The 24432-nt window shown below is 43.1% G+C and overlaps 1 protein-coding gene across 1 annotated transcript in view; it reads left to right on the plus strand.

Moving 5' to 3' along the window:
- Positions 1-23222, plus strand: part of KCNQ3 (potassium voltage-gated channel subfamily Q member 3) — a 360731-nt gene extending 337509 nt beyond the window's left edge. Inside the window, exons 10-15 of the mRNA XM_050801594.1 lie at positions 5139-5341; positions 6317-6419; positions 8514-8645; positions 11919-12017; positions 14357-14441; positions 16663-23222. Of these exons, the coding sequence (XP_050657551.1) occupies positions 5139-5341; positions 6317-6419; positions 8514-8645; positions 11919-12017; positions 14357-14441; positions 16663-17397 (1357 nt within the window). The 3' untranslated portion in view covers positions 17398-23222. The remainder of the gene's footprint in view (positions 1-5138; positions 5342-6316; positions 6420-8513; positions 8646-11918; positions 12018-14356; positions 14442-16662) is intronic.
- Positions 23223-24432: the final 1210 nt, after the last annotated feature.

A 24432-nucleotide genomic window follows, 5' to 3' on the forward strand; every position in this document is an offset into this window, starting at 1 on the left:
CATGCCCCCAGGCCCTGGAAACCACCATTCTACTTTCTGTTTGTATGAGCTTGACCACACTTGATATCCCATATAAGTGGAATCACATAGTATTTGTCTTTTCATGAAGGGCTTATTTCACTTAGCATAATGTCCTCAAAGTTTATTCATGTTGCAACATGTGTCAGGATTTCTTTCCATTTTAATACCAAATGGTATCCCGTTGTATGTCCATTAATTTTTTGTATCTACTTATCCACTGATGGACAACATTTGGGTTACTTCCACCTTTTGACTGTTGTTAATAATGCCGCAATGGACAGGTATGTGTTTTTTAAAATGCAAACTTCATATACTTTATCCTCAAACATTTTGTAGGACCCGGGTACATTTAGAACACAAAGGAAACTCCTATTTTCTATTTCTGTTTAAATTTTATTTCGTTTCTTAAGTCTCTGACTTATCTGAACTCTGATCTCATCTGGTGCCACTCTGCCTCTCACTTAGAATATTTTGGCCACATGCCCTCCCTTTGGTGCCGCAGTCCAGTCCTCATGCCCCTTGCACCCACATGCAGTTCTTCTGCCTAGAGAGTTCTTGCCTCCTTTCTTTGAAATCCAGCTTCTGACCCTTCAGATCTCAGCTTCTGTGTCTGGACCATCATCATCTTAATCCTTGATTAATAATCCTGAAATTGGTTTCCTAATTCATCTTCCTATCCACTCAAGATGCCTTCCCGAGCCACCCTACCTGTCAACCTCCCGTTGCTCTTCATTACTGCATTCTCTTGGTCTCCTTGTCAGATTTCTAGCAATGAATGTGTGTGTCTGTTTACTTATTATATGACTTCTTGACTTTATCATAAGCTCACTAGAGACTGAAAACCACGTTGGTTTTAATCACCAATGTATGTTCAACAAGTTACCTTGAGCCTGGGATTTACAAAGTGTGGAACACATTTTTGTTGAATGAATAAATATTAGCTTCGTTTCATAGATGAAATTGAATCTGAGTTAATGACTTTCCTAAGTGAAATATAAACCACAAGTAGAGATTTGAACTCAGTTCTCTTACTCTAAAGTCCACTCTCTTTCCACTATACAGCAGTCCCTCTCTCAGCTGAGGTTAGATGCATTTTGTTAATCAGAAGATTGAATATTTTATTACTTCCTTCATTCATTCAACATTGTAATAATACTTTTAGTGCTGGCAACATGCCAGACACTGTGCTAGATCCTGTATATACAAGTTGAACATGGTAGTTTCTGGTCCAAAAGCTTACCTTTCAGTTTTTCAACCTCAGCACTATTGATATTTGCTACAGATAATTCTTTTTTGGGAATTTCCCGTGCATTGCAGGATGTTTAACAGCATCTCTGGCTTCTCACCACTAGATGGCAATAGTACTTCTCATTATTATATCACCAAGTATCTCCAGGCATGGCCAAATGTGCCCTGGCAGGGGGATCAAAATCACCCCCAGTTGAGAACCACTGATGTAGTAGGGGAGTCCCTATTAAGTCAAATGTTTCCCTGCAGTGGCCGAGTGCCATGGATGAGAAAAGCCTGAAGTGGACTAGGGGCACGGAGAATGGATGTCTAATGGATCCCAGTAGCCACTGCACTGAAAGTCCAGATGTGGGGCTGAGGCTTGGACCATGTTTTAGATAAAAATAAGAGTCATTTAGATGAAAAAAGGGGATGAAGGTTTTCCCAGGTCGAGTTCACAGCACATGCAAAACACAGAATGTGAAGAAACTACACGGAGTTGAACATGGCTGGAGTTCCCTGTGCTGATACCTGAAGGAGGAGCCCAGGACAAGAGCCGCATTGTCCAGGGTAGAACAACCTTGATTTTACTTTGCCATGCCCAGTCCATCTATTTGCGGTTTTTACAATTTGTATTTGGAAGTTGTTTGCCTGCACTTATCATGTCAAGAGCCCTAGCTTTTGAAGAAAATCTGATGTCAGCTCTGGGGAAGGCTTTTCTTGCAAGATCTTCAGTGCCCTCCTAGAACAACACCTTAATTATGCACTGGAAATCCATACAATGTAGAACAGAGATGGGTTTTGAGTTTCAGCGGTGAACTTTGCCTTGCATTTGATTATCCTTTGGGGTCTTGGATTTCAGGCAACACAATTAAGAAGTAAGCTGATCATCCACTTTGCTGGAGGAAGAATTCCATAAGCCTCTTAGGTGCAATGGCTGTGAGTGATTCTGAGCCAAGACTTCTGACTTTGTTCCATGCATCTGGATTCCTAACACCGTCTGAACTGTCATCTGTGACCAATGGGGTTTTAAGTGAACGTGGCCAAAGCAATCCAGACTGTTTGAGGTTGCAGTGAAGCATTTAAATGCCTAACAAGCAAATCCTAAATCCCAGCACAGGGAGAACCAAGAAAATCCTCTGATTATCTTCCTTATATTCAACAATTATACTGAAACTTCAATTCAGGAAAAAGTGGCTGCTATTAATTTTGTCTTGCTTAGTTTATCTGGAATTAAGCTCCCCATATATTTGTCTCCTACGGAAGTAGAGTGCAATGACAATGTTGAACTTTTTAGACTAGCATTAAGAAGTACTGTAAAATAATATATAAATCTCTCAAACTCATTGCAGTTCATTTAAACAACAACAACAACAAAACCTTTATTTATGGCCCAGGGAATTGTATCCATCCTTTTCACACACATCGTCAGCCTTCTACTGCCTCTGTGGGAAAAGGATTACTTACCGAGTTAATAATGACAGCTAATATCTATTGAGCGCTTCCTGAATCTCAGTTGGCTGAGCACTGGACATGCATTACCTCATTTAACCTTTAAACATCTATGAAAAGCATGGGCTTATGGTCATCATTTTGCCCATGAGGAAGTTGGAGACCAGAAAGCATAAGTGATGTGTCCTAGGTCACACGGTTTGTCAGGATGCTTCCACCAGGCTGGTTTTGCCCATGATCTTAGTTGCTGTACTGAATATTCGGATGTTCTGAGCAGGGAAATGTACCGTGTTCAAAGATAGCCAGGCAGAGTCTTTGCCTAGCTAGCACTACATAGTTCAGTGGAGCAGGCAGGCATGGAAATGTACTGTCTCCATACAGTGCAGTGCCAGAAAGACTTCAATGTGTGTTCAGCTCAGTTCCTGCTTCGTTCACTATTTTTAGCCCACGAGTTCTGATATATTCTCTGTCCTATTAGTCATTTATCTAGTAGCAGCCAGGAAAGCAATTCCAAAAAATGTTGACTTCAGTTCAAGGAAGATGGAGCTGGCTGAGCATTGGCGTTTTTCTAAATTTATCCTGGGCTGGTTATTAATGGAGTTCCTCAATCAAACTTCTGGAACAGTGCTGGGTGAGAGAGAACAGATCCAGAGGAAGTCAGGAATAACAGCTGCTCACTGCTCATTCATATACTCATTCATTCATTCACTGGTTTGTTTTTTCAGAGATTTCTTAATGCCTTCTGTATGCCGGACTGTAGGCAAGAAATGTTACATAAATTATCACGTGTAATACTCCCTAACCCTCTATGAAGCAGCTGTTGTTAGGCCCCCATGACAGACGAGGACCTGGTGTTCAGAAAGCACAGGGTGACTGTGTGGCAGGAGGAGTGTTCACTCCTCTTCCAGCAGCCACAACACCATGACCTCCACACTGTACCCAGCTTCAAAGGTAGCAGCAGCTTCTGGCAGGGGCACATGACTATCCTAACCAGACATGCTCTTTAGAAAACACAAAATTATCACAAACCCATGCAGAACTGATTGGATCACCCATATTCGTTCACTGTCTCATTTATTTCACAAGTACACGAGTGAGTGCCTCCTGTGTGCCAAGCTCTGTGTGGGGTAAGGGAGCAGAAGCTGTTGCATTGAGTATACCACTGGGTGAAAACACACAATGTGGCGCTCTTTGGAAAGTACCACAAAAAAGGCTTTATCCTTTGTGCTCACTAGGGTAAGGGGGCAAAAGCCGAGAAATGGAAGAAATTAACATGTATAGAGCACCCGCTGTGTGTCACACTCTATGCCAAATCCTGGACAAACATCATCTCATAGCAACCAGATAAAGCAGAGAATGCTTATCCCTACTTTACAGATGAGGTAACTGAGGCTCAAAAAGGTCATAGATCTACCCCAGGTCAGCCCGATGGGAAGGGTGGACTTGGGCTTAAGTCAAGGTGCAGCTGGATTTTTGCACCAGGGCAATTTTATATTGGCATTATTAACCATTTTCTTTGTACCAGGAACTCTTCTAGCAGTATCGTGAAGGCCATGGACCCCTTCTCAGAATAATTTTGAATCTATAAACAAAATACAATATACACTTACAAAAGAAGCTGATTATATGGATAAAGCATTACCAAAATCTTTAAAATTTTGAGATGTAGTCATATACGTGCATTTTTGTGATGAACCTGGTGGCAGATTGAATACCACCATAATCTTGAAGCCATCATGAGCATAAACAATACCTTGAAATAACAGGATATAAAATTATCTGTGATTTTTGTTGTGGACAGTCACAGGCATTTAGGATATTACTGGAGTTTGTTGCCCACATTCATAATGGAAAGAGATGCTAAATTTTAGTTAGAAGTTATAAATTAAAAATGTATTTTTCCCCATCCAAACTCATGGACTGCCAAATTCTATCCGTAAGAGTCTGTTTGTGGACACCAAATTAAGAGTGCTGCTTTATGTCATTTGTGTTGTCAGGTTCTTTTCAAGGAGGAACACTTTGATAAGGATTTGTCTGTGTAAATCACTATCCGGGCACCATGGGATGATACACAGGAGAGGCAGGAAGTTATTGATACAGGAAATGGGCATGGGGAAAGACGAATCTCTGCAGCATACTAGGATGAGTTGGCAATTTATAGCCTGCATCTCATGTAAGCAGCATTTAAGCATATGAGAAAATTGACATTCAGAGAAGTTAAAACAAAACTCGCCCAGGGTATAAGGCTAGCAAGCTGTGGAGCTAGGATCTGAACCACGCCCTGTCCGATTCCAAGCTGCTGAGTCAGATTCAGCACTGTGAAATGCACGGTCCCCATTCCTCCTTGGAGGAGCATGTATGAGTCTTTATGGAGGGATGGGAAATTGTAAGAGCCTGCACTGAAGGAGGAAAATTGTTCACTTTTGCTTATTTTGTAGCCAAAAGCTGGGTCTCTTGGATCGGGTTCGCCTTTCTAATCCTCGTGGTAGCAATACTAAAGGAAAGCTATTTACCCCTCTGAATGTAGATGCCATAGAAGAAAGTCCTTCTAAAGAACCAAAGCCTGTTGGCTTAAACAATAAAGAGCGTTTCCGCACGGCCTTCCGCATGAAAGCCTACGCTTTCTGGCAGAGTTCTGAAGGTAATGAATGCCTTTTTATGTCCCTCCCTGTCTCCTCCACTTCTCCCTCCCCCAACCCCACTTCCTTCCTCACCTCTCCCTCTCCCCACTTAAGAACCTTCGAGTCCACAAGGTAACTCTCTCCCTTCCCTCGCCAAGCCATCTTCTTGCTTCCCTTACTCCTCCTGTCCCTTGGGCGGAGGCATTGTGATGTATTCCCAGGAGTCTAGGGCTGGAGGCTCCCAAGTTAGGAGCCTGGAAGCCTGTCTCCTTAGTTTCTAAGGGTGTCCCCCACCCATCCCGCCCCGTGATTGAATTGTTATGGAAGTCAACTTGAAGGATGGGGTGGTGCCATGTGCCAAGCGATCTAGAGACCAGGGCATAGGAAGAGGTGGCAGAAAAGCGCCCTCTGGAGGCTGTAGGAGCCATGGCCTCATGTGCCTCTTTTACTTATGCAAAGGGAGGACAGGCAGAAAAGCCTGTGTCCTCAGTGTCTGAGCCCACCCAGGCCCTCAGTCCTCATTGCATCATTCAGTTCTCTCCAAGACCTCTGAGGTGTGTGTGGCTCAGAAAGTGACCTCCCCAAGGTCACCAGGATAGAGACTGACAGAGCAAAAGCCCCAGCTGAGGCCTGTCTGGCTCCAAGGCCTGCACAGTGTGTGTCCTTTGCTGGCTTCTGTGTCCCTCGCTGGCTTCTGGCTCTGGGGGCCACTCTGGCACTGCAGAGCTCACTTCTCCTCCCTGCTAGCCTTGTCCTCCACCACCAGTCATGAGCTGTCCACACTTTTGGCTTGGACTTCTGGATAATAGAATGAGGGTGCCAAGAAAGGCTGAGCAGCATCACAGCTTGAGAGTACTGTGGGGTCTCACAACGTGGAAACAAAGACTCTGGGGATCGACACATCCAGAGGCGTGGAAGGCTTTGACCAAACAATGGGGTCCCCAAGCCTTTTCCAGGGCTGTGGCCTGCCGTTGATATGCGTGTCTTCCTCCCAGATGCCGGGACAGGCGACCCCACAGCAGAAGACAGGGGCTATGGGAATGACTTCCCCATTGAAGACATGATCCCTACCCTGAAGGCCGCCATCCGAGCCGTCAGGTAATGCCCCCTCGGCCCCACCGGTGCCCGTGTGCCTCCCTAGCTCCAGCTCAACTCCTACAGGATGGGGCTTATAAAATTCTCTTGCACTTTGGGAAGGGGGAAAATAAGCCCCTCCACTAACCCTGACTCAGGTCCCAGAAGTAAGTAAGTACTGTATGCTGCCCCAGGAAAAATGATCCGGACATGAGCGAATCATGTTGGGTGACTCTTGGGTGCCTGCCTTGTTATACACACGCCCCACAGCCCTCCCGACAGTATTTCCACCTCCTCTGTTCTGCTCTGGCGGTAACCACCATGTATTTTAAAGGGCGTCAGGGTGGAGGGTTTTCTTCCTGTAGAGGCTTCTTGCTCAAAATGTTTTTTCTTCTGCTTAACTTCATCCATATAGTTCTTTTTAATTAGTTCGCATTTTTAACAAGATAATAAATTATAGTTTTTTTGTCTGTATCAGCAGAGACCATGATCCATTCTAGCTATTTCTGTTTTGCTTTAAAATTCTGCAAGAAAATGAAAAAAGCATGCTACTACTTAAACTTTATCAGCATGTAAGCACCTCATAAAGGTAGCAGTGAATTCTAGAAACTAAGGTGACTTCTCCAACTCATCATGGTCTTTTCAGCAAGATTCTCATTCCAATAGCTAGGGAAGCACAGTCGTGTTACAATGTGTAGACCTCAGCAAAGCCTTGGACGTGGATTTTCCTGACACCTTTATGTAGGATATGACAGAAATGTGGTTGTATGAAAACACAGCTATCTAGATTCCTCACTGGCTGAAAGCCTTTATTCAGAGAAAGCCAGTTAATGAACCTGTGTTGACCTGGAGGGCGATCTCTGCTGGGACACTGCATAGTCTGGTCTGTGCCCTCTTCTGCTCTTCTTTTAGCATTTTCACTGATGCCTTCATTCAGAGGTCATCAGACTTTTCTGGAAAGGGTCAGATAGTAAATGTTTTAGGCTTCATGGTCCATAGGTCTCTGCTACGAGTGTTCAGCTCTGTCATTGTAGCACAAAAGCAGCCATAGACAGTGCATAAAGGAGTGGGTGTGGCTGAGTTCCAGTCAAACCTTACTATCAAAATCAGGCAGTGAGCCAGAGTTTGACCTGTGAGCCTTAGTTTATAGATTCTCACCTGTATGGAACGATGTAAAGAGAAGGCTTATAAAATGGCACAAAGATGGGAAGGATGGCAAGCAAATTAGGTAGTACCATAATCAATATACCATAAATAATGTTTAGAGGCTAAAGCCATGAGCTATGGCAAACAAAATGAACTTTGAATGCACCGTTAAAATGACTTGCGCAAGCACCAGATAGAAGGGCCTGGGAAGGGCTGTGACCTCCTGACACTGACCTGTGATTAGGGGTTTGAATAAACTCTGTGATCAGCAGGAGTTAACTTCACGATGTGGCTCCCAAGGAACACTACCCATCAGGGGTGACTTGATTGCTTTCCAGGGAGGAACCAATAAAGGATGGACGTGAGGCTTTGATTTCATCTACCAGTTCTGGGCGCCCCACTTTATAAGGAACCTGAAAAAACTCAGGGAACAGAAACCAGCTTTTCTTTTCTAGGAGCTCCCAAGCAAAATAATTCAAGAGGCTCTTGAGGATGAGATACATCAGCTGTGCTCAAATAGAAAGCAGTGTGACAGTGATTCAGAGCACCAGCCTCGTCAGCACCCCATCTGGGTTTGAGGACCAGCTCAGCCCTCATCAGCTGTATGGCCCTGGGATGATGCTGAAGCTCTGAATCACAATCACATCTCCTATAAATGGATCTGTTATCAGGATTGTTCATAAAGCATTAAGCTCATGGTCTGGCATACAATGAATGCTCAATAAATGTTAGCTCTTATTAATACCATGATTTGCTTATTCTTCAAATAATTGAAGGGAATAATCCTGATGGAGATGTACTAACTCTGTGTGTTCCAAGGGGTAGAATCAGAACCAAACATTGGAAGTTCTTCCAGCAAGCTGTTTTCTCTTTGGTTCTTTTCTCCCCCTGCCTTGGATTTTGCTAGCCTTGTGGTATAGCTCCCTGCACTCTCCACCCGTGACGCACAAATGCCTCTACTTTGCCTTGCAGAATTCTACAATTCCGTCTCTATAAAAAAAAATTCAAGGAGACTTTGAGGCCTTACGACGTGAAGGATGTGATTGAGCAGTATTCTGCCGGGCATCTCGACATGCTTTCCAGGATAAAGTACCTTCAGACGAGGTGAGACAGTCATATCTGGAGGGACTGCACTCCCCTCAAAGCCATATGACCCTTAGAGTTTAAGGTGAAAGGTATTCAGAAATAATTCAAAATGCAGGGAGATATTTTAAGAAGAAAAATATCCACGAAGCCTTGTGGATGTCCAGGCCAACAAAGCACCAGATTGGACAGACTGTGAAAAAGCTGTATGACATTGCCATGGCCAAGGTCAGCACCCTGATCAGGCCTGTCAGAGAGGAGAAGACACACGTTTAAATGGCTTCTGACTGTGATGTTTTCGGTGTTGCCAACAAAACGGGATCATCTAAACCGAATTCGGCTGCCTAATTCTAAATATAATTCTTCACCATGTTAAAAAATGTTCATCGGGTATTACTTATAATAGTGAAAACTAAGGAAACAGCATCAATGCCCAACTAATAATTGCCATCATTTTTATGGAACTCCTCAGTATTCCACCTGCATGTTTATACTCCCTTATGAAAACACAAGGCATTGCATTAGAGTGCCATTTTTCCAATGTGGAAACTGAAGCTGATAGGACAGAGGACCTATCCAGCTGGCAGGGAGCAGAGCTGGGAATCAAACTAGCTCCAACTGATTAGAAAGTCTCTATTCTAACGCACCATATTTCCTTAATTATAAAACAATGGGTAAGGAGAGAATGGTACCTGCTCTCATTAAAATGTTATGCAGCCATTGGTTGGGTGCAGTGGCTCATGCCTATAATCCCAGCACTTTGGGAGGCCGAGGCAGGTGAATCCGTTGAAGTCAAGAGTTCCAGACCATTCTGACCAACATGGGGAAACCCCCTCTCTACTAAAAATACAAAAAGAATCCAGGCGTGGTGGAGCATGCCTGTAATCTCAGCTACTCGGGAGGCTGAGGCAGAAGAATCGCTTGAACCTGGGAGGCGGAGGTTGCAGTGAGCCAAGATTGCGCCACTGCACTCCAGCCTGGGCGACAGAGTGAGACTGCATCTCAAAAAAAAAAAAAAGTTATGCAACCATAAAATAATATTTAGAAAAAGTATATAATGAGATTTTTTAATTATTTGATTTGTGGATATATATGCATGATATAATTACCAGTAATACATGCAGACATGTGTGTACACATACATATGCATATGTATATATTTATAGCTGCATATGTATGTTTATATATCATATATAATATGTCACAGAATAAATAGACTCTGCCTAGACCTTGTGATGATGTTTACTAATATATAGGTATGATTCTAAACACATGCACACATATGCTTATTCAGAAATACACAGGACATGCACACACTTTCCCATATTGTGGCCTGGAGAAAAGGAGTAGGACTTCCCCTGAGAGATTGCAGTAGCTGTACTGAGATGATGACTCCATATGTGACTTTTTTTTTTTTTACTTTTAAAATGTATCAAATCTTTAATAAGTTGTAAAACTGCACATTTTTTAAAAACGGGCAGTTGTGATGTCAAGAGTCATGGAATAACAGCCAGGAAACCAAACTCCTATTGCAGTTCACTCTGACTGTGTGATATTTCCAACGGACACATATCCTCTCTGGGCCTCAGCTTCCCTGTCCAAGTGATGTTGTCCCACTGGAGTGTCCTGCTAGAGAACAGGAACGTCACACCGACTGGGTTGGAAGTTAATGATGCTGTCACGTTGGAGGTGTGCTTCTCCATGGCCTTTTTTTTTTTTTGAGACGGAGTCTCACTCTGTCACCCAGGCTGGAGTGCAGTGGCACGATCTCAGCTCACTCCAACCTCTGTCTCCCGGGTTCAAGAGATTCTCCTGACTCAGCTTCCTGAGTAGCTGGGACTAGAGGCACATGGCACCACACCCCCTGATTTTTTATTTTTAGTAGATAGGGGGTTTCACCGTGCTGGCCAGGCTGGGCTTCCTAGCATAGTGGCAGGCACAGAGTCAGTGCTCACTACCTGCTGAATGAATAGATGTGTGAACAAATTCTGAGCCTAACATGCTGTTATTTATGCAACTATGGCTCTCTGAGAGACAAGGATGAAGCATGATGTCTAAGGCATGCCACACTCCAAAACTACCAGTCAATTTAAATAAGCATAGAGTGGACTATGACAGTGTCATAGTTTTTGCTACTTATTAAGCAAATGTGTTTCTAGTGTTTGTGGCTGGAGGGTGAACATCTGGATCTCTGATTGCATATCTCCAGTCGTGCTGACCTTACGGGGCAAGAGAGAAAGGAAGTGCCATCAGTGGAGAAGCAGCTGGGTTTCCAGGGAGGAGACAGAAGGAGCCATGGCTATTTCAGGGTTCACGGTCTTAATGGTCCTGGACCTGTGATAAGCCTTCAAGCCTGCTTTCCCTCCAGCCCTTGTCCCAACCGACAGCGTGATAGGCAACATTTCTTTCCTATTGGTCCAGGCATAGAGAAGGAACCAATGACTCTCAGAATACTATGCAGCCATTAAAAAAGAACAAAATCCTATCTTTTGCAGGAACATGGTTGGAGCTGGAGGCTATTATCCTTAGCAAACTAATGCAGGAACAGAAAACCATATACTGCATGTTCTCACTGATAGGTGGTAGCTAAATGATAAGAACTTATGAACACAAAGAAGGAAACAACAGATGCTGGGGTCTTCTTGAGGGGGTAGGGTGGTAGGAGGGAGAGGAGCAGAAAAGACAATCCCCATGACACATGTTTACCTACGTAACAAACCTTTACCTGTACCCCCAAACCTAAAATAGAAGGTTTTTAAAAAGGAGCTGGTGCCTCATGCAGAAATAGAAGCAGAAGTGGAAGCTGGTGTTGGATCTATCTTTCTACTGGCCGGAGATGCCCACAGAGCAGCAGTGATGTGTGCAGCTGAATATGTAGCCTAGGCTTTGTCTGTAAAACTCCCTAACTAGATGTTTTTGGAAGGGATAAAAGAACTGGAAGACAAGACAGGTTTGCAGCCCACCTATGACATTTCTTATAAAAAAAAAAATATAACAAGATGCAGCCCTCACCTCTCTCAGCGGTTTGTCTGCCTCCCTCTCCCCTGGGATAGAAAGATCCTTTCAGTATCACCAGATCAAAAACAAGAAGAAGAATATACCGAAGTTATAGGTTCTCTCTGACTCTTTCTTTCTCTCTGTGGCTAGTATGCACTCTCTCTTCCTCTCCTCTTCTCTTCTCTTCTCTTATGTATTCCAAACCCATATCTCATTCCAGAGAGAATAGAATGATTTGGTTTACTGTCAAAACAAAGCTCTGTGTAATTTAATCCCCGCTCTGTTTGTTTCTTTCAGAATAGATATGATTTTCACTCCTGGACCTCCCTCCACGCCAAAACACAAGAAGTCTCAGAAAGGGTCAGCGTTCACCTTCCCATCCCAGCAGTCTCCCAGGTGGGGCCAGTGGACATGGACTGATGGGCCAGGGGTGCAAAGTTTGTAGAGCATCCCCACCCCCAAACCTCAGCTGGGGTCCTTTCTGTAGGTGCAGTTGTCACTCTCCTAAGTAAAATGAAGAAAGAGTTTGAAGCTTGTTTCAGTTGGTGGCCATTTGAAAGGTTTCTGTACAAAAATCTTCTCACTCCTCTTCCCAGACCATGTGGGTGATATTTCTTCCTACGACTTTTGAAAATGAAAATAGCCCCACCAGTTTCCCTGTTATAAAACAAGAGGAGACTTATGAACTTTATTGAAACAGGAAGAAAACTTCGCATTAGCAGAACCCACAGCATTCTCCATCCTGCATAATTATCTTTGAGTTGATCGATACCCCTCCCAGGACAAAGCCAGAGAAGTCACTCAGATATCAGCCCCCTGACAACATTGTAACACACAGAGCCTTGTCCCTTAACAGAGCAGCTCTCCTCCTTCCAAAGCTTTAAAATTTTGAATAAGATTTTCTTTAGAAAATCCACTGCCTAAATTTATTTCTCTTTATTCCCAAACGTCTTCAAGTGAGGGAGTTAGGCTTAAGAAATATTATGAACCTTCCACTTATGAAAGAACCAAGAGGCCGGGCGTGGTGGCTTGCACCTGTAATCCCAGAACTTTGGGAGGCCAAGGCAGGTGAATCTCGAGGCCAGGAGATCGAGACCAGCCTGGCCAACATAGTGAAACCCGTCTCTACTAAAACTACAAAAATTAGCTGGGTGTGGTGACACGTGCCTGTAATCTCAGCTACTCAGGAAGCTGAGGGAGGAGAATCGCTTGAACCAGGGAGTCGGAGGTTGCAGTGAGCTGAGATCACACCACTGCACTCCAGACTGGTGACACAGTGAGACTCTGTCTCAAAAAAAAAAAAAAAAAAAAAAAAAGAATCAAGAGCATCAACATGATGATAGAAAGCATTTAATATTTAACCTCAGCCCTGGGGATAGAATAGGGAGTGATGGGACTGTGGGCACCTGGAGGACACATGCCCCATCTAAAGGAGGTAGGAATGAAGGCCCTCCATTCTTAACGGAATGAGGGTCCTACCTCCTTTTAGGAATGAGGGCCCTACCTTCTTTTAGGAATGCGGGTCCTCTGTTTCCAGAAAACAGAATATCCAGCTTTTACGTGAAATTCTCAATTTTTGAGATGGTTTACGTGTGTGTGTGTGTGTTTTGTTTGTTTGGTTTGTTTTTGTGAGACTCTGTCGCCCAGGCTGGAGTGCAATGGCGGGATCTCTGCTCATTGCAAGCTCCGCCTCCCAGGTTCATGCCATTCTCCTGCCTCAGCCTCCCGAGTAGTTGGGACTACAGGTGCCTGCCACCACACCTGGCTAATTTTTTGTATTTTTTAGTAGAGACAGGATTTCACTGTGTTAACCAGGATGGTCTCGATCTCTTGACCTCATGATCCGCCCACCTCGGCCTCCCAAAGTGCTGGGATTACAGGCATGAGCCACCGCGCCCAGCCAGCTTACATGTTTTAGAACCCCGTGCAGGCCAAAGAAAACACTAGCCAGCTGGATTTAGCACAGGGGCCACCAGTTTTTGACATCTTTTTAAAATTTAAGGCTGCTCAGCCAAAGACTATCCTACTAAGCAGGATTTAGTAACCTATGAGAGAGATAAATCAACTATTGAGAAAGTGCCTAGCATAAATGGTTTCTAGCAAATAGCTAGACTCCCTGAAAGTTCTGATCTGCAAAAAACATAAAAATGTAGAAACTAACCAGAATTTAGTCAGATACTGTGGATAACCAAAAATCAAATTCAGCACATATTTCAATTCCATTCCTCGCCAGTGTCATCTTTTGCATCATGTTCAAGATTTGAGATTTTTCATTCTTATTAAAATTGGCCAGATGAAATATTTATACTCACTGTAAGTAATTTCAGGCATTAGATGACTCCATCTCCACCTGCACACACACAGTCAGAGTGAAAGTCTCAGATCTCAAATCTAAGACTGAAAGGCTAAGGAATTTAATTTAAAGGAACTAAATACTCTAGGTACTGTTAGGTGCTTTATCATCTTTAACACAAAGCAAAGCCTCCTTAATAGCAGCTTGATATTTAGCTTCAAATTTTCCTACAGCAGAGGTAAACATGAGATACCAGTGTTGAATGCAGAAAAACTCTGACTTTCCGACTCACATATGCCTCCAGAGTTGAATGGTGCTCTTATGCCACACAAGTGTGAGGGTGGGAGCAATGGCTCTGTTGGCCATAGACTGCCTAGCCAAAATGACGTTGCATAGCAAAAATAGGTATAATGATCTTACAGAAGTGTTCGCTTCTTCTTAGGAATGAACCATATGTAGCCAGACCATCCACATCAGAAATTGAAGACCAAAGCATGATGGGGAAGTTTGTAAAAGTTGAAAGACAGGTGAGTGTTTTCTTCATCTCACCAAAAACCAGATCTGTAAAATTTATTTTCAAATACCCTTTCCTTCCTTCCTTCCTTTCTTTCCTTCCTTCCTTCCTTCCTTCTTTCTTTCTTTTTCTTTCTTTCTCTCTCTTTTTTTTTTTTAATGAAGTTTCACTCTGTTGCCCAGGCTGGAGTGCAATGGCATGATCTTGACTCACTGCAACCTCTGTCTCCCGGGTTCAAGCGATTCTCCTGCCTCAGCCTGCTGAGGACTTGAGATTACAGGTGCCCGCCACCATGCCCCGCTAATTTTTGTTATTTTTAGTAGAGATGGGGTTTCGCCATGTTGGCCAGGCTGGTCTTAAACTCCTGACCTCAGGTAATCTGCCCGCCTCGGCCTCCCAAAGTGCTGGGATTACAGGTATGAGCCACTGTGCCCGGTCTCCACCATTGTTTTCCAAAGGGAAATAAGACACTTGAGTAGTACTACCTACCATTCAAAAAAGATGTGGAAATTAAATCATTGATTCAGCATTTACTGAGTGATCGCATGCAAGTTAATTAATTGTTCTGAACCTCAGTTTTCCTCATCTGTAGTATGGGGATTATAATACCCTATTAGGTTGCTGTGAGGATTGAGTTGATACATGAAAATTACCCATAATATTAGTGGGCACACAGTGAACACTTGATGATAGCTACAGTTATCATGCATTTCATGGTGACCCCTTAGGAAATGTTAGTGACCTGCCCCTGCATGTTGTGTGTCCCCCTTTTCTCAATGTCCGGGCCAGTGGTGGTCTGTTCGAAGAGGCCAGGAGGAGGGCAGGCTACAGGTGAGATCCGTTCAAGGTGGAACGAGAAACCCGCTCACTCACAGCACCATGCAGCCCACTCTTGCTTTCATAGCAAAGAGCTCATAATCTAGCATCATCTGCCTAACTCTACATTAGATAAATGGTACTGCCAGTTTTTCAAGGATGAGATTAATCCTTTTGTTTTATTCAAAATCCTAAATGGGACCCGTGCAGGAGAGGTAGGAGCAAATCTGAATTATTCCTTTTTGTTAAGTCAATAATTTTGTTTTCATTTAAAAATTTGTAATTTCCGCTGTACATGATTTCTCTGTGTCTCTGTTCTCTTGCCTGTGAAATAGAGATAATAATAGTATCCATCTTGGCGGACTGTCGTAAAATTCACGTGAGTCCATAAAGCGCATAAGACAGAGTCAAATCGTAACTTTTCTAAAAGGGTCAGTTATTCTTGAGACTCAGATGCCATCCTAGCATCTGCCGATCACGGTGCTGGTATCCTTACCTGTAAAATGGGATGACACACCTGACGACAGCGTTTCCTGGTGAGTCGTGAATTGTCAAAGCAAGAACATCACACATCTATGCACATACACTCATGTATAGTCATTCACAATTTAGGCAGGCAAGAGCAAGCCGCTGGGTAGGGTCTTCAGTTCTGAGACACTCAGTTCTTACTAACCACTGCCCTTGTATTTTTACAGCTTAAATCACCATGTAGGAGAAACATAGACTAACAATCCACATGCTTCTGTCTAAGGAAATGTTCATAAATTGAGAACTCTTGCTCCTTGACCCAGGCAACGTTAGGAAGGCCACTTCCTCCTCTAAGGGACACAGCAGGCCTGTAACACTTCAAAGCATCTCTCTGCTTTCCGCCTTTGCTTCCTAGAAAGCCCTTGCCTAGGTTTTCTCTAGATTAGCACTAATACATGGTATGCAAGGCTTGCAAGTAGGAGGCACAAAATAAATTATTAGCTGCTCTTCTTATTAAGAGTTGCAAGAATTCTGTTCCCTTCTGAAAAGTAAATACAGTATTAGAATATTTCCTCCCGGCCAGGCACAGTGGCTCATGCCTGTAATCCCAGCACTTTGGGAGCCCGAGGCGGGTGGATCACAAGGTCAGTTCAAAACCAGCCTAGCCAAGATGGTGAAACCCCATCTCTACCAATAATACAATAATTAGCCTGGCATGGTGGCGGGCGCCTGTAATCCCAGCTTCTTGGGAGGCTGAGGCAGAAAATTGCGTGAACCCAGGATATGGAGGTTGCAGTGAGCCAAGATTGCGCCGCTGCACTCCAGCCTGGGCAACAGACTGAGACTCCACCTTAAAAAAATAATAATAATAATAATATTTCCTCCCAACCAACAGCAATGATCCCCACCCTCAGAGAAAGTGGTAACTCACAGATCCTTTGATTTTCCAGGTTCAGGACATGGGGAAGAAGCTGGACTTCCTCGTGGATATGCACATGCAACATATGGAACGGTTGCAGGTGCAGGTCACGGAGTATTACCCAACCAAGGGCACTTCCTCGCCAGCTGAGGCAGAGAAGAAAGAGGACAACAGGTATTCTGATTTGAAAACCATCATCTGCAACTATTCTGAGACAGGCCCCCCGGAACCGCCCTACAGCTTCCACCAGGTGCCCATTGACAAAGTCAGCCCCTATGGGTTTTTTGCACATGACCCTGTGAACCTGCCCCGAGGGGGACCCAGTACTGGAAAGGTTCAGGCAGCTCCTCCTTCCTCGGCAACAACGTATGCAGAGAGGCCCACGGTTCTTCCTATCCTGACTCTTCTCGACTCCCGAGTGAGCTGCCACTCCCAGGCTGACCTGCAGGGCCCCTATTCTGACCGAATCTCCCCCCAGCAGAGACGTAGCATCACGCGGGACAGCGACACACCTCTGTCCCTGATGTCGGTCAACCACGAGGAGCTGGAGAGGTCTCCAAGTGGCTTCAGCATCTCCCAGGACAGAGATGATTATGTGTTTGGCCCCAATGGGGGGTCGAGCTGGATGAGGGAGAAGCGGTACCTCGCCGAGGGTGAGACGGACACAGACACGGACCCCTTCACGCCCAGCGGATCCATGCCTCTGTCGTCCACAGGGGATGGGATTTCTGATTCAGTGTGGACCCCTTCCAACAAGCCCATTTGAAAGAGGTCACTGGCTGACCCCACTTGTAATGTAGACAGACTTTGTATAGTTCACTTACTCTCACACCCAGCGCTTACCGGCGGGGACACCAATGGCTGCATCAAATGCATGCGTGTGTGTGGTGGCCCCACCCAGGCAGGGGCTTCCCACAGCCTCTTCCTCCCCATGTCACCACAACAAAGTGCTTCCTTTTCAGCATGGTTTGCATGACCTTACACTATATAAATGGTTCCGCTAATCTCTTCTAGGATACACATTTATCTGCTGTTCTTAACTTTTAATCACGATTGAACCGGTACAGGGAGAAATTACTGATGAGCCATGCTATTTGTCTGTTTGGTTGGCTGGTTTGGGTTTTGGTTTGGTAAGCAGAGAAAGTAGTTTAAGTTATTTCTAGGATCACTGCCCTCTTGTGTAAAACACTCCAGCAATCAGCTGTTTTTGAAAGCAGAAAATAATTTTCTCAACAAAACCGCGTGGCGTATCAGTGGGGCTGCCTACTGAGCTAACATTAGGAAAGGAATGAGATAGTCATTGTGTCTCTAAAACAAAGAATTTAAACAAATATTGAAGAGAAAAGTGGCAAAACCTTTTTAAAGCTCTCAAAAAGACCTCACTTGGTCTGATGTTATTTAGTATCATGCGTCAGTTTCCTTATCTGTAAAAAGTGGTGGTAATCCCAAGAGTAGCATTTCTGATGAGTTACGAATTAGCAGGGAGAAACACACACACACACAGTTAAAACAGTTTCCAATTTATGTAGCCGAGGACAATGGAATTTATCAGAAGTGAAGTGCCCTTCTGGGCAGGAGCTAAGTTCAGTGCCTTTAAAATGAAGTTTCAACTCCCATTTCTTCCTATGATACTGAAGTACAAAATATCCATCTAAAATAGAAATTAAAGTCTAGAAGGCACACAGAAATTATCTAGTCCATTTTATAAATGAAGACTCTTAGGCTGAGGTAAAGTGACACACCCAGATTCACTCAGTTGTCCCATAGAGAACCAGGACTCAGAAGTCAGGTCTGCTCACTCTCTCCCTGCCCTTATTTCCCCTCACCACACCACTCTTCCATTTATATAATGCATCCTAGAGATTGTGTCAAGATATATGACTTTGTGTCGTGTGGAAAGCACTCAGTTTATCCAGCAGGAGGGGGATTCCCACTTTTATTGCTAAACATGCTTGCTTGATGCATTGCATTTTAGATCTAGAAAAAAAATAATACAAGCAAGCTACATTTACTGATGTGCAACCAGGCAACATTTCCAGAACCATCCAATTTTACTTTTCCAAATGTATGGAACCAACCCAGATTTTTAAAATGAAAGTACTAAAACCACATGTAATCACAAGACAAGCTAAAATGTAAGCAGACAGCCTGGGAAGCACTGCCCTACTCTACAGGTGTGATATTAAGCACAAGCCATCCTCTGGCCTCTTATGAGATGTTGTTATGCTCTGAAAAACTTTGATGGAAAAGGTTTCTGTTAGGCTTAGAATGAATTAGCTAAATGACCACACCACAGTATTATTGTATCAGTCTTCTCACACACCTAGACACTGGTTGTGGATAGTTGCCATGGTGACAATCAAGATAATTCAGATGACCTAAACAAATGTCTGTTTGCAGCTGACACTGCTATTCTCCCTCACAGTCTTGTCAAGAGCCACAGTAGCTATGGCAGACATTTGGTTGATGGTTTCATCATTTCCTAATACAAGAGTCCGGCACTATGTTGGAGAGAGGAGTCCCTTCCTCAGAGATAGGTTCCTTTCAACTCACATGTCAGCAGGTACTGTACAAAAAGCTCAGAATACAGTAGTGATTAGAGCTTGACCCCTGACTTTAGGAACTTACAGCCAAAGCCCTAAGTCCCAGGACAAGGGCAGACATTGTGAGTGGCAGAAGGCTGTTTTTCATTGAGAACCCCACACATCGATGGGTGTAGACCTTGAAGTCTGAGATAGAAAATACACCAGAATTCTCAATGCATCAGACATGAAGCCTGTCCCCTATGGGTTTCCATTTGACGTGCTGGCAATCTGAAGGACAAAGGGCATGGGTGATTTGGGCCTTTCCCCCACTCCTTCAATATGCCTGAAAGTGCCACTGGGGATTACGACCTAAGAAACCCTATGCCCCTTCCTGAGGGCGTGATTGTTGAATCCTGATCTTCCTGGAATCTTTCACTTGAGATGATCACCTGCCTAACGTCCAACATGTTACTATGTACATAAAGTTCTTCTTTATGTACCCGAGTTACTGGAAACCAACAAAAAAGGAGAGTGAGTCACACTCCACATATGCACCAATTAATTTTTAACTTATTAATATTCTTGAAGAACTTGCTATCTTAAGTATTTTACGAATAGATGCACTTTCCAGCAACTCAATGGAGTTCTAGCTTAAAGTATTTACCATTGATCCAAAATTGGAGGAACTACCTTAGGTTCTTTTAATAACCTAGAAAGAATTGGAGTTTGTATTATTTCCTAAACATAAGACCAGGAGAGCAGAGATTGGGTTTGTACTGATCAGTAGTAGGGAAGTATTGATAGTCTAACATCTAGTAAGTTGTCTTTATCAATATAGACATAGACAAAATACGTGTTTTATGAATGAATAAATAATAAGAACCTTAAGAACTGTTTTTTCCCCATTTAAGAAAACGAAAAGGAAAAGAGAAAAATGATCTTCTGGAATAATTCTGCTTTGATATTCTCCTTTTGTTCCCCAAAAAATACATTCCAGAAAGGCAAACCAAACCTGCTCAAGTTGCCTATGCATCGACAATCTCAGCAACATGGCTCACAGTGAGCAAGCAGAAATTCAGGGTCTGGAATTGAATGTGAGTGATGGGAAGAAACTGTGTGTGCTTTCACAAAGATCCTTTTGTCAGACAAAGGAACAGCATGATGATCCAATGGAACTGGTTAATAACATGACCCAGGATTACATGACCACAGATATGCTAGTCGTTCTGAAACTTGCCCAAGAAATTGCAGTCATTTCAGCAGAACTCCATGAAATGTTAACAAAATAATTCCATCATCAAAACTAGGAATGATATGATCAGGTAAAATTATGATCTTATGTATGTATTTGGTCTTTTTGGGTCACAGTGGGACATGAAAAATTGTAAATGTCACGTTTTAGCAAGATCAAAATGAATGAGATAAATCAGCTTCACAAATGTTAGGTGAAACATGATCCTATTGGGCTGAGAAAAGTACTTGAGATAAGTGAGTTTCGACTATCAAATATCAGCACAAAAGCAAATATCAAAAGTTTAAGGAAAAAAATTATTACAGGAAAGGAAAAACACATCAAATTGAGAAAGTGCTATTGAATAACTTTGTTTTTAGAACTGGGAGTTTAAGCTTATTAGACATGACACTGATATTACAAAGCCCTAGTTTTCACGAAAACATAACTAGATAACCCCAAGGTGTATAGGTTAAGATGAACTAATTAATCAACAATTATGCATCCTGTGTCTATTTTGTGCAAGGTAATTCCTAGACACTAATTTGAAAGAATAATTTCCTGTAGAAAAACCTAATATAACCTGACCTACTCATAATTTGACAAAATCAGTCTCATAATTCTATGCTACTGTAATGGGAGTATAATAAAGAAAAAGTCATTTGTTTATTCATTTAACAAGATTTATTAAGCACCAATATATGCCCAGAACTGTGCAGTGCACTGGAAATTCAGAGATAAGAAAACCACAGTTTCTGCCATCAAAATGCTAGTAATCTAGAGGTCTCAAGTATCAGAGGTCCCTTCAAACTACGTCTACCAGGAAAATAAAATACCTGATTTCATCCCTGCAAACAACTCTATACAGACAGAAAAGCTTCCTAGCTTGGAAACCATAGGAAATTGAACATGAAAATGAGAGCAAAGATTCTACATCAAAATGGCAATGATCCAATCGGCCCAATCAAGACTGAGTGGGTTGAATGGGGACTTCGAGTTCGGATTCAATGCTTTGAATTTCGTAGCTCCAGAGACACTATGCAAAAAAGGGGGATTCTAGGGAATCTGAGGAAGATTGTTGGAGAAACCAGCTTTCTTCTTCTCTCCTAAGCCCTACTAAGATTGAGATCAGGCAAGGAGCTAAGCTACTTTCATTTCATCATGTTGACCAAGAGAAGCTTATGATACAGACTATGACACAGCACCTATTTCAAGAGAAAGATGTTACTCTACTTGTGGGAACCTGCAGATCAAATTCTCCTGGGGCAAGAGAAGAAGTTTGTTCAGCAGCCTAAGAAGTCAACTGTACTTTGGACAGTGCTGCCAAACACACCCCAGGATTCCCCCACCCCTGCGCTTCCCCAGAAGATGCCACGTAGCTGGTATTTGGTTTTCATGAATAACCAAAGATTCTTCTTTGCTTCCTGAACCCCAGGCATCCTTAGGAATTTGCTTCATGTCCTCACTTGTCCTTGAAGGCTTGTTTTTCAGGATGAACTTTTTAAGTCTAAGTTGTTTATATTCAAATTAACCCAATGCTATTGTTGCTGATATTATACCATCCCAAACTGTGCCAACTGGCCCCTAAACAAGTCAGCAGGCAGCCCCTCACCAATGCCCAGTTTAGAACGTGTTAGGACCAGGCTATCTGCCTAGCTTTAGTGGTTTTAGAAGCCAATAATGGCAGTGTAGAAGAGACAGGAAGCATACAGAGATGACCTTGAAGAAAATTTGAGTTTCAGCACATTCAAAAGCATTTGACTCTTCTGCCATGTTTTGATTTTCAAATGAGACAATCAATGTACACACAAAGCCCCTAGTACAATGACTGATGCATACTAGGGACTGTTATTTATGTTATTTTTTTACAGTATGCATGGACTTCATTGTCTCAGTCTTTGGTGTTACTTATGAACTTTAAATTTACACCAAAAATTTTTTTTTTCAGAAAAATGAATGGTGGAGATACAATCCTAATTATTAAATCAAATGCTTTTCCGATTGCTTTTTAAGTAAGTACATCTCTGCAAATAAAAATGCTTACTCTTGTCTACCACAATAAGGAAGAGAAGGAATATTGGAATGAAGAGAGGCAGGAATGTTGGATCTCAGTGGCTGAGTTGTGGCAATTCCATTGGATGTATAGTACCAGAGGTTGCGCCATCTGGATGATGTGTAGGAGATAAAGTCAAATAGCAAGAATAAAAGACTCATGATTTCCCAAGGAAAGTCAACTGTGCATGGTGGCTATCAGGCAACATCCTAGCAATGAATGGGGGAGCTTGCAGAATAAAGAGTTAATGCTTGCTTAAACCCTCCCTGGGGAGATTTGTTCCCAGGCTTTCACAGCTTTAACCTCAGCAACCCTGTAAGAAAATTGTGATTCGTATTTTGATGTGTTATCATAGATGCAAGGAGATGTAATTTCATGGATTCGAAGATACACAGAGCAAGAAGAGCTTTTGATCACCCAGAACAACCACCTGTCTTTTTAGATCAAGAAGCAGAAGCTCAGAGCAAAGAACATCACACCACATCCCTCAGTGATTGAAGAAGTGATTGAGTCACAGAATAAATCTGGAACTCCGGTCTTCTGATCCTCACTCCAGATGTTAGAGACAAAACTAAAAGTAAAATAGCAAGTGAAATCAAAGCATCACTATTGAGCCCAGAACATGAATAAGAACTTCCTGGCCCACTTGAGAAACTGTTAAACCAGACATGCCTTTGGGGACTTCTTCCCTTCTCTGGAATAAGATTGATGTTTCCATGCTGTGAAAGATGATGATGTTCCTTCTCCCAGATTCCTGCTGTCTTCAAAAGGCCTAGCAAAAACCACTGATGCGGGGTGCGGTTGAGATAGGGAATGAAGAAGAACAATCTCACTGCCATGCAGGCATTCCTACCCTCCACCTCTCTGCCCTCCACCCCTCTGCCCTCTCCTACCTTGTTCCTTCTTGGTCCTGCCATGTTTGGACTGGTTTACCTTTTTAGCCCATCACTTGGACTCATTCAGCTCCAGTCATGCCTTAGGTTGTATCCTCATTTATAGACCAATTAAACAGGGTTTCTCCTTGATAAATCCCTATGGTTTTGATTTTAGGAGGTCGGGCATGATTTCTTTTGGGATCTATATGACCCAAAGTGGCCAGTTTTACCAAAGGTGTCCCTTTGCACTGCGATCTCTGGGTCTCATTTGAACACAGCTTGGGTCCTCTTACCTTGTCCCAGGGAATCCCCATGTTGTCAGGCCACAAGCAGATACTCTAGGGCCTTCACCAAAAGCTACAAAGAAACAAACAGGACTCAACTTAGGACATGGTTATGTAACTAGGAGATTATTTTAGGAAGTAAACAGGCCTCTGTTGACTCAAATGAGCATCTTCATTGTTACTTTCCACTTACATTGTTCTCGGGATAAATCTGCCAGAATTTGGCAGGGCTCCCCAGCAGTCCTTGTGAATCCCTGTGGTAAGATGTTTCAGTTCTCCTGAGTCAGGCTGAAGTGAAAGCTCCTAAGAAATATTCAGAAAGAAGGATGGTCAAGTTCTAGGACAACCATAGTTTGCCCAGTAATTTTAAAGTTTGTCATTCTACCTAAGCCTTCATCCTCCAGATAGCACTGTTATGGGCTTAAAATAAGCTTCAAGGGAAATAATGATATTTTCTGACACAGCCAATAATGGGCTGTATATACAAATAACCTGAGAATGGCTTACAATTAGGTAGTCAGAAGCCCAGCTCAGTGCTCAGGAATGTATTTGTAATTCCTCTTAGACTTACCAAATGGACTGCAATTTGATACCTAAGAGTAATAAAAAAAGAGAGAGCATATTTTATTTTAATGTTCCCTTCTCTTCCTCTGCCCACAAAAGTGAGGTCAGGGAAAGGGAGAGAAACCTATCCTAAGCGCTCCTTATGAGTTGCCTGTGACATGATAGCTCTCTCTCAAGTTCATGCAATCCTCATCGGATCCCCATGAGGGAGATGTTATTGTCTCCATCTTATAGATGAGGAAACTGAAGAAAAGACCTTATCAAAGGTC

Source organism: Macaca thibetana, chromosome 8 (assembly GCF_024542745.1).
Source record: "Macaca thibetana thibetana isolate TM-01 chromosome 8, ASM2454274v1, whole genome shotgun sequence".
NCBI classification, from domain to species: domain Eukaryota; kingdom Metazoa; phylum Chordata; class Mammalia; order Primates; family Cercopithecidae; genus Macaca; species Macaca thibetana.